Source organism: Cottoperca gobio, chromosome 14, assembly GCF_900634415.1.
Source record: "Cottoperca gobio chromosome 14, fCotGob3.1, whole genome shotgun sequence".
Classification (NCBI taxonomy): domain Eukaryota; kingdom Metazoa; phylum Chordata; class Actinopteri; order Perciformes; family Bovichtidae; genus Cottoperca; species Cottoperca gobio.
Window position 1 is genome coordinate 7,340,062 of NC_041368.1, and position 19,442 is coordinate 7,359,503.

The 19,442-nt window shown below is 39.2% G+C and overlaps 2 protein-coding genes across 6 annotated transcripts; one reads left to right on the forward strand and one right to left on the reverse strand.

Moving 5' to 3' along the window:
• Nucleotides 1-510: 510 nt before the first annotated feature.
• Nucleotides 511-12,835, reverse strand: LOC115019184 (multidrug and toxin extrusion protein 1-like). Of its 2 annotated transcripts, XM_029448612.1 has the most exons (17): nt 12,570-12,835; nt 11,751-11,852; nt 9,771-9,839; nt 9,501-9,649; nt 9,233-9,275; nt 8,404-8,448; nt 7,930-8,027; nt 7,159-7,256; nt 6,951-7,064; nt 6,291-6,358; nt 3,747-3,855; nt 3,367-3,442; nt 3,211-3,280; nt 2,948-3,080; nt 2,430-2,524; nt 1,880-1,984; nt 511-1,765 (listed from the first exon to the last, which is right to left on the reverse strand). In XM_029448612.1, the coding sequence occupies exons 1-17, from the start codon at nt 12,771-12,773 to the stop codon at nt 1,403-1,405; spliced, it is 1,941 nt and encodes a 646-aa protein (XP_029304472.1). In that variant the 5' UTR covers nt 12,774-12,835; the 3' UTR covers nt 511-1,402. The 2 variants fall into 2 exon arrangements, with proteins under 2 accessions (XP_029304472.1, XP_029304473.1); XM_029448613.1 differs by lacking the exon at nt 11,751-11,852.
• On the forward strand, nt 12,230-19,010 carry tmigd1 (transmembrane and immunoglobulin domain containing 1). 4 transcript variants are annotated; one of them, XM_029448615.1, is made up of 6 exons: nt 12,230-12,270; nt 16,755-16,840; nt 16,943-17,233; nt 17,789-18,076; nt 18,164-18,267; nt 18,360-19,010. In XM_029448615.1, exons 2-6 carry the CDS (start codon nt 16,777-16,779, stop codon nt 18,369-18,371), a joined length of 759 nt encoding a protein of 252 aa, XP_029304475.1. In that variant the 5' UTR covers nt 12,230-12,270; nt 16,755-16,776; the 3' UTR covers nt 18,372-19,010. The 4 variants fall into 4 exon arrangements, with proteins under 4 accessions (XP_029304475.1, XP_029304476.1, XP_029304478.1 ...); XM_029448616.1 differs by lacking the exon at nt 12,230-12,270 and adding an exon at nt 12,906-13,027; XM_029448618.1 differs by lacking the exon at nt 12,230-12,270 and adding an exon at nt 12,940-12,961.
• Nucleotides 19,011-19,442: the final 432 nt, after the last annotated feature.

Here is a 19,442-nt window from a genome sequence, read left to right on the forward strand (position 1 = left end):
ATAATACCAGTTAAGACAGTAAAAACTCTTGGAGGATGATATTGCGTACCTTCAGCTTTTGAATGGCTTACAAAATGCTCTGGCTTTTTGATAACCTGTAGCGCCAATACTGACGCTCTGAAATTTATTTAACAGTACCTCAATTTCACTACAGCTGAAGTTCTTCTTCTTACAGCCAGAGTATTTGCACACGGCACCACACCTGCCCTTATATAGTGTATAGGGGGTGTAATCTATGCCAATAATAAACAATCAGCGACATACCTCCCGTTTATGATCAAGTGGGGCTCATCATTCAGCACACCTAAGAGCAGATTTGGATGGTTAGGAATATTTGGTGGATCTGAAGTTGACTTCTCTTATTTTTATTCTCATATATACTGTGTTTCTGGTAAAAGTGGACATTTGATAAGACAATATAATTTGAAAGTAGCTACTTTAGCAGTTATTTACATGCTAGCAGGACCAAGAGTAGCATTTACTGCCCACGTCAACAGTATGACTCAGAAATTGGTGGTTTAATTTTTTAATCTTTGGCAACATAGTTTGTATTTCTTCCTTTCAACTACATTTCTTTTTTAAAAACCCTAGAAGATGAGTTCAGTCTGTAGTCTGCAGTTCAAAATAGTACACAAATGTCTTGGGGAAATAATATATTTTGGCTTCCCTGTAGTTAGTTTCATTGTTATACACTTTAAAAGTCATTGATTAGGTTGCCATCACATGGCAGTACATTATATTATTGGTCATAGATATTTAGTTTTAAAAAATAGCTATCTTATTATTTATCAATCACCTCTGTTCTGGAGATTACCAGGGTTGAGTGGCAGTGATACAGTCAGACAATGCAGTAATGTACAGTCTGTGCATATTACATATATGTGAACATGTAAACTTTACATCAGATATTTACAGTCAATCTTACACTTACAGGTAAAAACACGATAAATTGATTTAAGGTCAGTAAGACAAAAGACAAAATGTAAATCAAGACAAGAATAAGTGGCTAAATGAAAAGCTATCTGTGGAAGAACATCTGTTACTTGATTCCCACGTGGTCTCTTAGTGAGGGATTTATAATGTGTCTAGTCTTTCCAGTTGAACATCTCAGGCTGAGCAGGTTAAAAAGGTGATATTTGTAACAAGACCTTTGTTCATCCTGCCAGTCTCATTGATACTGCTTCCAGCTTTCTACAGCTCAGCAGTGCAGCACTGAGACGTATTTTTCTCAATACAAGACAAATCCAGTCGTACTAAGTCATGCTGTAGTTTAACAAAATAACAATCCAGGTATACAAGTAGACCATGAATGCAAGGCTTTTCTCTGTGGGAGATCTAAATTGTCAGTTTATGAGAACTGTGTTCAGCCACTAGATGTCTACATTCAGATGTCAAAGATAGCTCAGAGGTTCAGTGTCAGGTTCAGTGGAGCCAGCGGTGTTAGAGTGGAGTCATTAGCCCAGTTCAAGGTGAAGTTGTCCCTGCTCTGGGCGGAGGGCTCCAGTACAGGGAAAGCAATGTGGACAGCAACACCTATGGCCAAAAAAATTAATGAAACCAAGAAGATGAGTCCCCGGCGCAAGATCAGCTCAGAGACAGAAAGCAGCGCTTGAGTTTTGGTATTTGAAGTCTTTTTGCTGTGCTCAGCATTCTTCTCAGCTCCTCCTGTTTGTGTGTTGTTGGCCTCAGCCTCATGAGCCGCTTTCAGCTCCTGATTCTGGGTGTTGACCGGAATGTAGCCATCTACTTCACCATCCAACCAGGCCTTCAGAGTACAAAGAAGCTGCTGTTAATCAATATGTGAGTAGATATTATAAACAGGGACATAGAAGGGAGAGCACCTTCCTTAACTACACACCACATACTATTATGCACTTACTGCATTAGGGCAGTCAGAGACGCCAGGCACCATCGCTTCATTTAGCAGAGTACTAACAGGACGCATTGGTATCATCACCACTTTCTGTCCAGCTCGCAGTTGAGCCTGAAAACACATTAGAATGAGGCTCATGAGAGGTTAATTATTTTATAATACACCTAATTTTCAATTAACTTTTATTGAATTTACCTACAATTCAAATAAATATATATTACACCTAAACACCAAATGTCTTTGTAAAATAGTGATTCTGTTTTTCTGTTTAGTGTGGATGGATTGAGAGAGATAATTATGAAAGCTATGCAAAAGCGGAAGAAAGGGAGAAAACAAAACAAAGATTTGTTGCAAAGAATTCAATTTGGTATAGGTGAAAATGTCGCAGGGATGCCAGCATTGATTGCCTGCCTCCAGTGTCCTGATGAAGCTCCATTACAACAAAAATGTTTCCTTAATAGGAAGTTTCATTAGCTAATCCCAATTCCTGCCCTCAATACCTTTTGGAAAGGTTTAAATGCCATGCGTGCTTTAAATAAATATAAGAGGATCCTACCTTGTGTGTGACTTTCTTCCAGTTGAGTTTGAAGATTAGAAAGAGGAAGAAACCCGTCTCAAAGAAAATACAGACAAAGATACCGATCCACAAGCCTAACCAGAGGGACACAAATATGCACACATGAAAGAAAATAGATATCAAAAAGATTAAGATACAGCAACGCTAGCGGCTATTGTACAAATTAAAATTTTGACCTGATGATGGTGCTAAATGAAAAGTCAGGGGATTGCAAAAGTTATTACAATTCATCCTGAGGAGGACATGAGAGTGTGAACCAAATTTCATAGCAATCCATCGATAGTAGACTATTCCCTGAAAACAACAACATGTCAATGATCATCAACATGTCATCCCTAGAGCCTTTTCTACCTGTCCATTGCGAGTCTGACTATGTTATAGGAGTGCAATGCTGAGACTCCGAGCAGGAAAAAATTGAGGTTTACTGTATTTGTTTTATCTTCATTCATAGCTTGTTTGCAAAAACATAGAGAGATAGAATAGAATGGAAACATTACCTAATACTCTTAGCTTGGCAGTAAACATCAGAGCTATTCCCACAGGCAGACCGATGCAGTAGTAACACACCATGTTGGACAAGGCGGCAATTTTCTGCATCCCAGCTCCAACAAGAACCCCTGAGCAGACAGCCTGAAAACACACACCAATTAAAAGAAAGAATAAGAGACATTGGTTCAACAAAACAAGCAAACAACTTCATGTAGTCGTCAAAACAAGAGTTCAATGCAAAACAAGACAGTTCTGTTCTGTAATAACGTACCAGAAGTGCATCAAAGAATTGTATAAATGTGTAGATTGTGAGGTTCTCTGAGACCATCTTTACAATGTTTCTGCAGACAGTAGAAGAAGAAGATTATCAAAAACAGCATTGCCTTTACATATTGGAGGAATGAACGTGTGATAGTCTGAAACTCACTCATCAGAGGTAAATATGTAGCCAATGACGGACTTAGAGCCAGCGATGATGATACCCTGGCACACAGCAAGCGTACCTATAGCAAAGACATCATAATAATAGCTGACAAGTTGTATCTTCCGTGTTGGTTATGCTTGATTTTAGTCAAGATTCATGCAAAATCAAACACTTTTGGAATCAAGATTGCATTGTTCTTCTCAAAAGCATTTATCCAGAGTTTAATACATAGATTACACCTACGTCAGAGGTGTCCAATTATACTCTATTAGTAGAAATGAATACACCGTCCAACCAATCAGGACCAAAAATTCTCAGTTGGCACAGTTCAGATTTTATGAATTGGGTATTATTGTGTTTACAATGCTTATGTGTCTTCATACCTGACAGCACCAGGGCCACTTTGCAGGTCAATAAGGCCCTGGTAGTGTTCCCGGCCCCCAGAGCATTCCCAACACGCACACAGGAAGCTGCATGGATACCTAGAGGGAACTGCAAAGACCCTATGTTAATATTTGGTTTCAGACATTCAGTTACACTGCTTTGGGAAATACACTTATTCACTTTCTTCCCGAGAGTTTGGTGAATAGATTGATACAACTCTCGCGTCTGTGTTTGAAATATGGCACTCAAACCAGGAGGCAGTTAGCTTAGCTTAGCATACAGACTGGAAGCAGGGAGAATCAAGTTCAAAAGTAAATCTACCAGCACCTCTAGCACTCACTAATCATGTGGCAGTGGGGTGTGGTTACAGCGCCGGCTGCTGGTGGAGAGAGGGGAGTGTCTCAGCTGGAGATCAGACAGCTGGACAGAATCAGGTAATCAGTCCAATAATATAAGCATGATGGTAACCTGGTTCTGGCCTCTTGCAGTAGGCTGGGTCCTGGAGGAAGGATGTGGGCCCCACAGAGCAGCCTCAGGACATTGAGGGTTACTGATCTGTGAATTATTTGTTGTAGCGTGAAAAGTACTGATGGCGAGATGAAGCTTCATGAAGCATTGAAGCTTTCCATCCAATTGGTTCACTCATGGGCCGAAGCTTCATGGTGCTTCATTTGCTCTACTGTGCCATCAAGTGGACAATAAATGTAAAACCGGCAGAGTGATTATAATGACATGGCTTTGGTGTGTGAAGCTTTGAATTTAATAAATAAATGAATGATGTTTGTGATGCCAATACATAATTTATGGACTTATTAATATGGTGTCTGTCAATGGCGGGGTAGAAACAAATTGTGGAGAGGGTTGTGATGTGAATGTGCTTGTGTTTACGTCAGCATCGATGAGGTGTTATTGTTGTATCCAAGTTCTTTTGAACACAACGGACACTTCACCTTTTAAAATACCAGAAATTAGAAGAAAGACATTAGAACAAGGTATACGCTGTGTTGTCACATGTATGTACAGTATATCACGCTAGTTATTATTACAATGTGCATAACTTATTAGGAGAGATCAGCTCAAAATGTTTCCAGACAGGGGAAATCTCCTTCTTGCTGGTTCCATCGCAAAAACAAAAAGCTTGAATAGATTGCAGACAAACGCGCAATAAAGTCCACAAATTATAAGGGGGATCAATTGCGGTTTGCTCCCCCTTATATTTCGAATCGCACGCCAAACCCGCCAACCAGTTCCTGAATCAGCCACGTGGTACGGCAGGTTCGCGAGGCTTCGAACGTCATCACATACGTAATCAACACAAGCATTGATATGCGCTTCACAAAGATCTACCTGGATTACTCGACACACGCTTCGAAGCCTCGACACGGAAGGACACATCACTAGTGAAAAGGCAGAGTGTCAGAATAAACTGTGTCTTCGCCAATTCTCCTTCCGTTGTTTTTAATCTGAGTGAGAGAAAATTCACTTTGCCAGGTGACGGTTCGCCAAGAAACAGTTACAGGACTTAACTCCCCTTTAAACCACAAATTATCCTTTTTCCATTTATAAATAAGAAGCAGATGCAGGGGAAGAGTACTGGCAAACATTGATAAGTACATCTCAAGTAGGCCTCAACATCCAAAAAGGGAAAACTAAAGTCAACACAACCCATGAAGACCCAATGACCCTGGAAGGAACAGCACTTGAAGAAGTAGAAGCCTCCACTTACTTAGGCAGTGTCATTGACAAGCAGGGTGGCACGGATGCAAACATCAGAGCCAGAGTCGGCAAGGCACGGGCTTCATTCACCCAACTAAAGAACATGTGGAGATCCAAAGAAATCGGCCAGCAGACAAAGCTCAGACTCTTCAGCTCTAAGCCTATACTACTCTATGGCTCAGATGTGGAGGACAGCCAAGACCACAATGACGAAAATACAAGCATTCATCAACAGCTGGCTATAGTTTGTCTTGTACATCCACTGACCAGATACTATCAGCAACAATGATCTTTGGCAGAGAACAGGCCAACAACCAGTGAAGAGGAGATCAAAAGAAGAAGATGGGGATGGATCGGCCACATTCTCCGGAAACCCAATACCAGCATCACAGGCAGGCCCTAAGATGGAACCCCCAAGGCACAAGAAAGAGAAGCCGGCCTAAGAACACCTGGCGAAAGGACCTCAAGACAGGCATCAAGCAGAGCGGGCTGACATGGAAACAGCTTGAAAGGAACTCCCAGGATAGAAGACTATGGAGAACTGTGGTCAATGGCCTTTGCTCCATTTAAAAAGGAGCAATAGGCGCAAGTAAGTAAGAGGTGTTGGTAGTTCTATTTTGTTTTACTTCAGACAGAGCCAGGCACGCTGTTTCCCCCCCGCTTTGAGTCTTATTGCTAAGCTAAGCGAATATCCTCCTGGATCTAGGTCCTTATTTCAGTGGTATCTACCTTTTCATCTAATGTGAATAAGCGCATTTCCCAAAATGCTGAATTGTTGTCAATAATAATAGATAAATGTTCCAGTGAACACATTGGATGATGCGTACCATATATGTTAGCGCCCCTATCTCCATCAACACGTGCTGGGCAGCGAGATCCACCTCTCCAAGTATACCTGATATGATAAAAGTCACATTCAGAGAGACTTGTGATGTTTGACCAAGCACAGTCAGTAAACTGTACACAGCCCACTGCTGCTTTAATAATCTCACAAATATCAAATGTATGAGAGAGGGAAAAGTTGTAATATTTTTAAATGGCATACATATGGTACTATTCTCTTATCAATTCACCACATAGTGCTGGTGGATAGGTGTCCAAGTCCTGAAACCAAATTTTATTTGGGCAAATAAAGTGAATGTATGGTGGCACAGTTACTGTGGATGGGGGAAGCCTTTAAAGCTTTAGGCTTTTGTGTCTTTACCTTGTGTACCTTGTTTTAAGTGATTTGGTTTATTCAAAATTGTGTGATAACCTTTTGCCAGTTACATTTTTTTTGTTATCAATTAAATATGTTCCTAAATTTTCTTAAAAATCTATTTTTAAAGTCACTATGTATATAAGTTGTGATTTGAGTCTCTTTACATTTACTCTGATGGTTTAAATATTTGTTTGTAGACATTTTTGACAAAGACATACACCATTTTGGCCTTACATTAATACACTCAAAGTGGCTTTAAAGAGTTTTTTACAAAAGTAACACTGACCAGCAAGTATACCGCCAATGTCCCACATCCACCATTCAAAGCAGACCATGAATAAACTGGGGATAGCCAGATTCATATAGGAGCCCCACTCCTGCAGACAGTCAGTGGACCAGCCTGCAGAAGTTTCACACAAAAGAGTTATACTCAAAATGGCCTGCAGAGGACGTCAGATTTATTGAGTATATTCATATTTGTGTGTATTACTCACCTCCCCATGTCTGCTTATGTAGCTTCTTCCATCTGATGTATCCAAACAACAGCAGGCAGATGATGATCTGAGAGAGGCTGTTGGCAATTGCTGATCCACTGCAAACACACATGATGGAACATCTTTTTATATTGAAGGGATGTCTAGTGACGGTCTACACATTAACTGTGACTCGCTCCCTCTCTGGTGAAGGACTGCACATTTAGGGCTCAAAGGAGGTCAGCGACGAGACAGTTAAAGTTACACCATGGTTTAAGCACAAGTGTCTGAGAATAAGCTTTGAAAATGTTGTGTCCAAGCTTGATTTGGGAGGCAAGGGACAGACCTGACCCGACCATAGGGACTTGATTGGTTAAGTGGACTGCCTGTTGATCAAATGTTTGTCCAGCTGGAGAAGGATCAACGCCTGTCATAGCTCTCTCTTCTTTCCCTACACGGCCTCCCTCTCTAAAAATAAAGTACAGAAATAATAAACACCAGTGGCTGGCTTGGTTTAAAAAAAAAAAAAAAAAGTTTAATTCTTCTTAGATTAAAATTAATAATGAGCTCTCCGACCTCCCAAACTCCTGGCTATGCATTACCCCCCTGCCCTCTCCTGTTTTCACAACAGTGATCAGTAGAGTAGAGTTTCTCTGCTTTAAATGCAATAGGCTTACAGTAACTAGTACATTTCATTAGTCATGGCACTTGAGGCCTGATACCAAAGGCTATCTAGCAGCACAAAGTCCATCAACAATGTAAAGGTTAGGAGAAGCAGCATGGCAGACTTACATGACACCCAACTCGAGGTTGAAGATCAAGACGTAGTTGGCCCCCAAGTTAAAAATGTTTGCTGCTGCTGCTGTGTACAACTGAGGCAGAATAATCCCCTGACAGACAAAAAATAAAGACATGCAATAAACAATCAGCTATCCAATCTGTGGAGCTAATATTCAATTGTGCATTAATATTATTTATGCAGGTTCAAGACAAACAATACATTCAGGAAAATACAGCACTCTCAGTAACAAGCACAAGAGAAAAAAGCCAAGCTGATTTATTCTTCTTAGACAGAGCGGTGCTTTGAGCTAAATGCTCACTGTAAAATGTTTACCATGTTCACCATTTTAAACATTAGGTATTTCTTTCTTGTTTTTTAACGAGTGCCACCATTTCCTGAATTGAGGAAACAAACACTTCAATTATTTTTAAAGCAGGGCACACTCAGTGCAGGAGAAGTGCACCTATTTCCTCTTTCAAACTTACTTGGTTTTGTAGGTAGGCAACTTGCAGCTGGTGCAGGAACATGGCCTGTAGCAGAGAGACAAATGGGAATTTTAAAATTCCTTTTTGGAATAAAATCCTGGAATTATACAATGTAGACATCAGTAACACTGCTGATAAGTTTAACAACCATGGCACTAAAGATAAAGATATGGGTCTTGTTTTAATTTCCTTAAACAAAATTGCCTCTCAGTGCTACTGTACTATATGTTGCTACGCTACTCGTTCATTCACGTTGATATGTTTTGTGGGGACAGGGTAAACATGCATGCTAATAATCTGTACAGACTTTTCGGCATTCATTGTTTTCGACATGTGTCCATTTGTCTAGAGACACCTACCTGCACCTACTGTTTGTATGCCCATTACTGCAGCTACCCCTGCTTTTCCTTAAGATATTTCCTGGTAGCTACCTCAGAGCATTGTCAATAAAGGTATTGAATTTAGGTCACTGTAAACACTTGAGCAAAACCTAATGAGATTATTCACAGTGATTAGGTTACAGTGTGTAAATAAAAACGCTGCATGTCTTGAAGATGAGGACAGAGAGCACAGTCTTCACTCTTTGGAGACTTGATAGTTGGTCACCAGAGTTGTGCAATCATTGCTTTAAAGACATCAATATTAACATGTCTCCTTGCGTCACTATGCCTCATACTGTTTGGAACTGGTTGCACCTAAACTTGATTTGCATTTCTTGGTTTTTTTAATACAGAGTCTGTGCTAATGTGTAATTCTGTAGCTCAAGTAACTGCAGAATGTAAAAAATGATCCTAACTCTTTTTTGAGTGTTTCATTTCAGTGCACTCACTGGAACAGCTGGAAGAAATGCCATTATGTAGAGCTGGGCAATTCTGAAAGGGAGGCAAACAGAATAATATTAATTTAGTGGAACAAACACTTTGACAAAAATGTGCTTTCTGCTCTGACATGCCCCTATTTTTGCAATTCTATATATGCAATATCAAAACTATGTGTCTCTTCACATCAAATGTCTGCTTTGGCGCTTTAGTTACTCAAAATATAATTGATAAAAAAGACAGTAATGTATTGATCCGTTTCATAAACTGCGAATTTACCTCGCCACCCGATCCTCTTGGTACAAGATGAGCAGCAAGTTGTAAGAATTGATGAGAAGACCCCAACAGGGCAAACAAAACAGCAGCAGGATCAATGAACTTCTTTGGAGAATTACTCCCACACGTTTCATGTTCTTACTGCCAAATGTCTGCAAAACACAAATGAGACCAAAGAGAGCTGAATCTGATTACATAGGTTTGAAATGTAAACCTTACTGTAGATTAGAAACAATAAATATAGGACATTAAAGAAAAATGTATTTTGCTCACCTGAGAAATGAGTGTGTCACAAGCCAGGGCAAGGCCAAAGCCTGTAGCAGTCGTGGTGATGTTAATAGTCTAAGAGGAGGAGAATCAAAAACAAGAAAATCAGAAAACTGTACATTAGACTTAAGTTCTAAAATGTTACTGTTCAAATGTCTTGTACGTATCGTCTTTTTTGTTTTTTCACGCATTGTCCTTTTTAGTATATTGATGATATTATGTGATTCAGCAACCAATGTGAATTTGGTTCCGTAGTCCCTGAAAACTATTAGGTAAAAAAGGACGAAAATCCAGGTGCAGCAAGGGTGGAAAAGCTAATGACAGAATGCAGAAAACAAGCAACGCCTGCAGTGTTTCAAGCAGAGCAGGGTTTTTGGCTGAAATGTCTTCAGAGACAGTATCCTGGCAGGAGGAAGTTACAGGATAGGAAAACCTAATTAGATCGACTGTAATTGCGATCTATGATGTGCAGCTATCCCGCTTGAATCTAAACCAGAGAGACCGTCCTGCGAAGGAAGGGACCCTGCCTGAAATGATTTTACCCCTACTGGCTTATTCACTTCAGTGTCACTGTGTCCTACCTCAGTCCATTATGATCTCACAAGTGAACATTGACGCACAGCATCAGGACATTTAGGAAGAAGCTATTTCTGTAGTCTCTAAAATCAAGATGGAGGGCTGTACTTCTGGTGCAAGAAAACTATATATATGAGACTGATACTGGATCTCAGCCCTCACAAGGCATGCAGAAGAGCTCAAAAATGGTTTAAAGAAGAAGTTTATCGTCTGAGTGGTATCAAGGAGCTGAACATTTTGTGGTTCTCCACAGAGAATTTATCTAATCAGGAAAAAGATTTCAGTCTTTTAAGGATTTCATGGCTGAATTCAGAGAGTTTGGCATTTTTCACGAAGACAAATGTGTCCATTGAATATCATTGTTGCCTGTAATGTGAAAGGGTTGATACACCAGTCCCACTGACAATCAACAATTATTTTTTGCTCTACATGTTTCTGCTGATGGTCTCAGGTCTTGCAAAGGAGATATCAATCTCAATTAAATAAAAACAAAAGTTAGCCAAGGACTTGGAAAGCCTATGGCAGAGGGCTTGCATTGATGCAATGTGATACAACCTCCTTACCACTACTTGTTGGCCAAGCAAACTAACAGGTGGCGACCGTGACTTTCTTGAGGTCTGATACTGGGATGAATATAGAGTTTGCGTCAGTGGAAGCAATAATAATGCTATTTACCAAACAGTCAGTGGTCTATGGCTGTTGAATGGTCTCTTCCAGGATGACAATATCCCCAGCCACAAGGTGTTAGGTGTTACTGAATAGTTTAACGTCTATATACATTTTGTGAATCATCTGCTATGGACCAGTTGGTAAAAAAAAGTCGACCAATCAGAGCTAAGAAGTCAGGATAAGAACGTAATCTTCCTGCATAGCTAGCTATTCATGAAAATAGCAACAGAAAAAGGGCGACAAGTGCAGATGAGAGCAATGCAGCTGTACACGTTCTTTTAAATCGACTTAATGTAAACTAGTTTTTGGTTTTACTTTTTTTATTTATTTATTTATTTATTTATAACCTTTATTTAACCAGGATATGGCCTCATTGAGATTAAAAATCTCTTTTTCAAGATTGTCCTGGCCAAGATAGGCAGCAGCACAGTTACAGACAAAAAAAACAATCACAATCACAACATTAATTAAAACATTTACAGACACAGCGGCTTCAATGTCTTTAAGAGTTGCTTTAAGTCTTTTCAGGGACCAGCTCTCTGAGTTTCAGCTCATTCTGCAGCTGGTTCCAGACAGCCAGAGCAGCGTAACTAAAAGCCCTTTTCCCAAGTTCTGTACGGACCTTTGGGACAGTTAAAAGAAACAAGTCCTCGGAGCGAAGTAAAGAGTAGTAGTAGTAGTTCTACTACTTTAGTTGAAGCAGGTAAAATCAAGTATTCTACAAAGGAGTAAAAACAGTACCGATGTGGCCAGTGCGTATCCCGCCAGTTCTGCATTGCCAATGTGACCACAGAATATAGTAATAACAAACGGCAGGAGGAAGCTCAGAATCCGAAACAGCAGCTGAAAAAACAAACAGAAAAAGTTGACTCTTTTCCTAACAGGTCATCAATGATCAGGTGAAACTGATGTAGAAAAATTGTCATGAGCCCTCTCCCTGCCTGGTAACACCACTAATTGTTTTCAATTATGTGCCACGCTGCTCCCTGCTCTCTCTACTCTGTCTGATTACCTCCACCTGTCTCTGCTCTGCTCCACCCTCGTTAACCTACCAGCTGCACTGCATTTACTACTAATCATGCCCTGTATAGAAAGCCCTGATGTTCAGTCCATACTTGTCAGATCGTCTGCAAGCCTGCATCGGAATCCTGCCTGCCTGCTTTCAACTCTGACTCCTGCCTGCTACCTGCCTGCTTTCAACTCTGACTCCTGATCTGTGATCCCGGACCTGTTACTACTACTACTCTGATCTCCAGCCCCGGTAAAGTGACTGTGTGTGACTGACACTGTGTGACACTAACTGCTCAGCAAAGTTGGAGTGCAGCGATGTGTAATCCCCAAGCACAGACAGGTTTAGACTACATTTGAATACATTTGCATGCTATATATTATTTTCGAACTGGTAATCGATTGCACTTTTAGGTTATACTCTGTAACAGTGCACATTCAACTAACTATGAAACCAACAGATATAGGAACCAATTGTTAAACAGTTGTGGCGCTTTATGAATTACATACCAATGCAACCCCCCACCAACACTTCAACTTTCCGCTACTCACCAGTGGGCCTGTGAGCCGTAAGACTTGGTAAAGTTCTTCTCTGTAGGCGAGCGGTACCAAACGTCTAAACCACGCACACCGAAACAGTTTGGAGCTGATTGCTACTTCGTCTCCCTCAGCTCCTGCTGTGGTAACAGAAACCCCGGCAACGGTCCCTGCACCCGGTAAAGGGTGTCCAGGTTCCAGGGGACTCAGCTTCTCCATTGAAATACAGAAAAAGAAGAGAATAGGGAGAGAGTTGGGACAACAGCTAAGAGGCAAGTGAGGGAGGGAGGGAGTCGGGGAAAGTGAGAGCAAGGAGTGGCGCAGTCGGTCTCTCTGGGTTTAGAAATACAACAAATGCACTTCAAAGTTATAGATTGAATACTGTTTGGAGGAGGAGGGAGAAGACGGTATGAATAAAGTTGAGAGGAAGATGGTATGGAGGGAGGGAATGCAGTGTGTCTAGTGTATGAGTAGTAAGTGCTTCATATATTATTGACATTTTTGACATGTGTGTGTGTGTGTGTGGTTTTACGGGGCTCAGTAGTAATCTCATGGAGAATGTTTGGTTGCATGTTGTTCACAAAGAGCTATGATGGCATAATCTCTGAAGGCTTTGATTAATTATTTACAGTCATGCTGTTTATGTTTGTGTGTGTGCACATCATCAACTGATCTTATCTGCCTCTGATTGTACTTTGACCAATGACTTCAACGCTGGGGTCAGCCTCCTTGTGAACTTGTCACATATAGACAAACATAGTCACACATGGACTTGTCAATTTTACCCTGACAGAAATCTGCAACCTAAACATTTAATCAGTAGCATCTATAGGTATGTTCAACTCAAATGTTAATAAATAACTGTGTACAAACAGTACGGATTTAATCACTGATATTAAACTTTAACTTCTCAAAAGACACAGTTTCAAGAAGTGCCCAGTTGATGTGCATCATAACAACAGGTCACAAGCACAGCTATCTGCTTACACATTGCAGCTGAACAGGTTTCAGGTGTATATGTGTGTATGGTGAGAAACAAGAGATCACTGCATGGGTCTATCTAGCATAAAGTAGGTTATGAGTTTAGTCAATTGTGCAAGTTTCCTTAACTAAATATGTTGCAATTGCTGCTAACCTTTGATCTAATGTACACATATTCTTTTTAAAGAAGCTGTCACAAACTGAATATCACGTGCCAATTATAAAAAAAGTCCAAAGCTTAGAGGCTAATGCATTAAAATTCACTTTATCAAATGCAAATACATGAGCAAAGAGTTTGGAAGTTTGAAGGAGCCATAACTAATACGCCTACAACTGGCACTTTTTATGCTCAGTCAAAAATCACATACAGGATTTTCTTTTTAGAGCAAGTATAAGAAGCTGTCAGACGGAAAGAAGGGGGTTAGCAGTACAGGCAAGACAACTAAATCAAGTATTTATGTTTAGTTTTTTTAAAGAACCCAATGACTTTCTGCCAGCCATATTTTTTTTGAAGAAAGAAAAAAGGTCTCATATGTTACCTGTAGATGAAGAAACCTTCCCAGCTGGTCAATGCCTCTCTCGAGTGGGGACAAGAGAGGGGGCTGTTGGAAACATGCACACACCTGGCTAAAGTATAGAATAAAAGTGCCCTGAAAACACCGTAGATATGTTACAGTAGCAATTAAAATGTTATTTTAGAGTGCAGTCACTGTTGTTTGTTTTGTGTACCTCTGTTTTTTTTTTTAGCAATAGTCTATTTTATAATTTGGCTTCCCAAAAAGTATACATTTCTATGACATAATAATTTAACAATACAGTAAAACACATGTCAAAAAGTCAGATTATTGTTTTAACTCAATTGTGACCTCGTATGTACTTACTGTATTTCAGGATTTAGGGATCTCAATTAGCAGAAATGGAATATGATACTCATAACTATGTTTTCAGAAGTGTATCATCACCTGAAATTAAGAATTGTTGTGTTTTTGTCAGTTTAGAACGAGCCCTTGATATCTACATAGGGAGCAGGTTCTCTCCACCGCCATGTTTCTACAGTAGCTCAGAACGTACAAACCAAACATTTCACCTTCTTACATTATTGAAGACTTGTTTTTTGAGTGGAGTATTGTAATTTTAAGTCATAGTATTTATTTTACTTAAGAAAAGGATTGGCTGGCTTTTTTGTAGTTTTAATCTATAACAATCATGTTTTCTAATATTATCTTTCTGTAAAGGCCTAATATGAAAAGGAACTACAGTAAAACGTACAAAATATCCCCCTGAAATGTTGTGGAGTAAAAGTATAAAGTTTAATAAAATGGAAGTATTTTGAGGAGTATCTGAAAATGTTTTTTGAGTGTTTATTTGGTTACTTTATAAATGTATAACAGTGTCTTAGTAAATCATTTGTCAGAGGAGAGACAGACATGCTCGCTGCTGTTTAAAGTGCAAATGTAAAAGTACTTGTACGCTGGGGATTTAGCAGCTTTGTTATCAGTTTATGACAACAGTACTACTTTCTGTCAATCACGGTACATACATCACAAGGAAATAATCCCTCAAACTTTCTTTATCTTTTATTTCAGGGACATCAAAATAGCTTGAACACCATTTCTCTTCTCGCATTTAGACATTAGGAAAAATCAGATAATGTGAATTTGACAGTGACATGCTTCATCGTTAATGAATAATTGTATTATCAATGTCTTTTGGGCTTTAAAAACCCTTAACTATTGATAACAAATATGAAAAGAAACAGTAAAACGTGTATTTTAATACTTAAATCCACACCCTAGAAGTTTTAGTGCCATCGTAATGCCAATAGCCCTTAAAAGAAACTGTCCTTGTGTTTGCCCAATATAAGTTTGCAACAATAAAATAAAAATCATGGGTGGGTGGATTGAAAGGGTGTTGGGAGGAACAGGAAAGTAGAATGATGAGAAAACAGTAAAGAAAGTTATAAAAGTGTCCTCATTTGCAAGTGAAGAATATAAGAGCTACTGAAGATCTGAACACTCCACATTCTCACATTCACACACGGGAATCATTTTAGAAGAAGTAATCATTGTCAGGTAAGGGGCAACTTTATGCGTCATACTTTTATTCATGTTTTAGTTTATTTTATGGATATACAGCCTGGGAGCATTGGTACTTTGTTGCTGGTATGACTTGTTGCCAAAGAAGAAATGGTAACGATTTTAAGCAAACTGCTATTGCTTTGCTATTGCTTTGCTATTAACTTTGATTAATATGTGCCAGCAAGAAAAAACTGTCCCTTTTTAAGAAAAACATTTATATAACACTTTTATCCAAAGGGATGATTTCACAGCAGATCTAACAGGCAGGCTTTTCAAAATGTTGTCTTCAGAAACTTGTAATACAAGCACTGGATAGAAAACAATGGAACAACACATTTGTTTTCTGTATTGGACACAATATTCTGGTTACATTTTCTGTAATGCTTAAAGATTTCATATTATGATATTACAGATATTCTAAACGGGTTTGAAGTAAAACTTTAAGGAGTAGAAATGTAACAAATTGCCTAAATGTGTATTTAAAAGCACACATTATCTCAACTTTATGAGAAAAATCTTTGAGATGACAGGTTTCTTTATGTTTTAAAAAAACATTTCTTGCCCGCAGCATAAACCGATGCTAAAAAAACAATCAATTTTCATCTGGATTCATCAGTCATGCATACAATTTAAATTCTTTGATCATTATTCTCAAAGCCCGTTCAACAATTTGCTTGTTTTAGGCCTATTAGAAGGGTACGGAAGAAAGGTTTGGCCTTGGAAAGAAACTAAGATCGACTGAAAGAGAGGAGGGAAATTGGAATTGTATACTGAGGTTAAAAACACAAATGATTAATGTATTAAGTATTGTTGTTGTGTCACAGATCTTGGTAGCCTTACAAGGTGGAGAAAAACAACTGAGAATATCAGGCAAGGTTTGTTTATGTGTGTATAGCAGCTTTCAACAACAATTCAAAGTGCTTTATACAAAACATAGAAGGCATTAAGAAAGGAAATACAAAGCAATATACAAAAAACATTACATAGGTTTAATTAATGTATCCAAATGTTGAAAAGAGACTGTCACTGCTACACATTTGGAACTACTGAAGTGCTGAAGTTTTCTTGAATTTAGATTAAATGAGAATTTTATATATGTATGTATGAACGCTCTTTCCGATCATCTTTCCCTCACCTTCAGGTTAATCCAAAGAAGTGTAAAAATGAAGTTGATGTTCAGACCCCTTCTTTTCCATTTGCTCCTGTTCTGTGCAAGCCAGACATTAGGTAAGCCTGTCTGGTCACTAAGAATTGAACTGACTTGCCTCTTTTAAGTAAAATTATACTGTCGCTAAAACTTTCAACCTTCTCCCCCTTTCCTTTCCTAAGGTGTCAATATCCAGACTCTCCCAGAAGTCAACAGTGAGGGTGTTATACAGACAGAGCTGGAGAAGACTGTGTCTCTGGTTTGTCAGCCTGACGTCGGCCATGACACTCAGGCTGATGAAGAGTTGGTCTGGTTGAGGAATGGTGCTGCTGTCAGTCTGACAGAAGGGAATAAGAAGGGTCGCAGCAGCGTGTGTGTTACACCCATTATCTATGAAGACAATGGTGCCACTTTCACCTGCCACCTGAGAAAAAATGCCACAGTTACGGCCTCAGTCACCCTGAATGTCACATGTGAGTCCATTCAAATAAATGTTGGAATTATGTGAATAATAATATAATAATAATAATAATAATAATTAATATAAAGCTTTTAGGTTATGTAGGCCTATGTAGGATTTGGGGAGATCTATTAGCCGAATAGGAATATAATATTCATTACTATGTTTTACCCAGGATGGCAATGCTGGTCTGACCACTCAAAATATCTGAACTGCTGTGAAATGTTGTACAGATATTCATGGTCCCCAGAGGATGAATCCCCCTGACTAGGGTGATTTTGCTCTAGAGCCACCAGATATTTGAGGCTTTGCTTAGGCTCAGTAGTGCTTTGAGCTAAATGCTAACATCATGCTCAAGCTTTACCATGTAGGCCTATGATGTCTGCATGTGAACCATGGACGTATGTATAAAGATTCATGGCAATCCATCTAAAAGTTGTTGAGATATTTTAGTCTGGACCAAAGTGGGGGACCAACCAACAGAATGACATTGTCATGCATAGAGCCGTTGCTAAAATTGGTGGCTAACATACAATTTAAACATTTTCTGTTTGGCGTTTCTCTTCAGATCCTCCACAGCTCTCTGGGTCAGAGGAAGTTGTAGTAGAAGAAGAGGCAATGCTAGTCCTGCAATGTGATATCTTGGCCAATCCACCTGTCTCATCTGTGTCATGGGCATTTAATGGAAGTGAAGTGGATCTATTATCAGGTGGCTTCTCTCTGACCAATGACGGCTTCACAAGCCAGCTAACCGCCAACAGAGTGAAGAAAAGCTTGCAAGAAGGCACTTATCATTGCACAACAAAGTCTCCCATCTATGGAATAGACAGCAAGCAGTTCATTGTCACAGTAACAGGTCAGTTCACACAGTCTTAGAAAGGATAAATCAGTGATATGAAGTAAGAAACATTTAGTTGATCATTATCTTCTTCCTCATCTGTAGAAAAGACTGTGAAGATCCCATTGATGCCCTTCATAGCAGGGGTGGTGGTGGTGTTCTTTACTGCGCTTCTTGCTGTTGCTTCATGGTGGAACAAAATTACAAAGGTACCATACAAAACATATATACATATAAAACAAAGACGGACCCTTACTCACAACAAACCCAACCTCCTAATGCTTTATTTCTCTTTTGACAGTGCTGCAAATAGGATGTGCCCAAAATATAGAGAGAAGCCATGAAAACATCACGACTCAGTTTTGTGTGTGTGTGTGTGTGTGACACTGCGATTACCCATTTAACAATTTTATCATATTTGACATTTTCTTAAGGAAGGTTTTGACATTTTAGGACATGTGCTTATTGGCTTTCATGCTGAGAGTTCGAAGACCAATAGCCTACCATTCTCCTATCTGTGTTTTAAATATGAATATAGTACAACCAGCAGCTGGTTAGCATAGCTTAGCACATAGACTGGAATCAAAAGGAAACCTCTAGCGATAGCCTTGCTATCTGTTTAAAGATATCCTCCCATAAAACCACAATGTGCAAGTATAGAAAAATATAATGTAACATGTATACTAGTGAGCTTTAGAGGTTCTAGTTGGATTTTGTTACCTTTGGACAAAGCCAATAGCTATTTTCAGTCTTCGTGCTAAGCTAAACTAACTGGCTGTTCATATTTATCATACAGACATGAGAGTCTCATCTAACTTTGATCTAAATAAGCATTCTCCCAAAATGTCCTTCAAAATTATACAAAATGTAGCATGCTATCAACTGTATCATCTGTTGATTATGGCAGTTTGCAACATGACATTTCAATAAAAGTGCTTTTGTTTCCTCACCAGCTTGGTCTCTAGTTTCAACATTTGTACTGAACCTTAACTTCTGACTCAACAATGCAATCAAGGCTTTATAAAATCATGTTATACATTTACTCTTAATGAGACAAAAGAACAGGGATGTCCATGTAATGAGGTTCAATGTCTATTCTTAGCAATAAAGAAGCACTTAACAGGTTCACATAAAACAGTGCAATATCAAACGAGCCTGGTAGCACCTTTGACAAGAATGCACACATGCACAGTAATGTGGTTATCAAATCTACAGTATGAACACAAGCTTGAGTGAAGGCTTTTGTTGTGAAAGAGGCTGCTTGGTTTTTCCTGCAGCTTTGAATCTGAAGTCAAGAATTTACATATCTGGTCCCTTCTTATGTCAGGCTTTTCAGTTAGCTACGATTGTGTCCAAAAGTCAGTAATTATTAATTTAGTAAGGT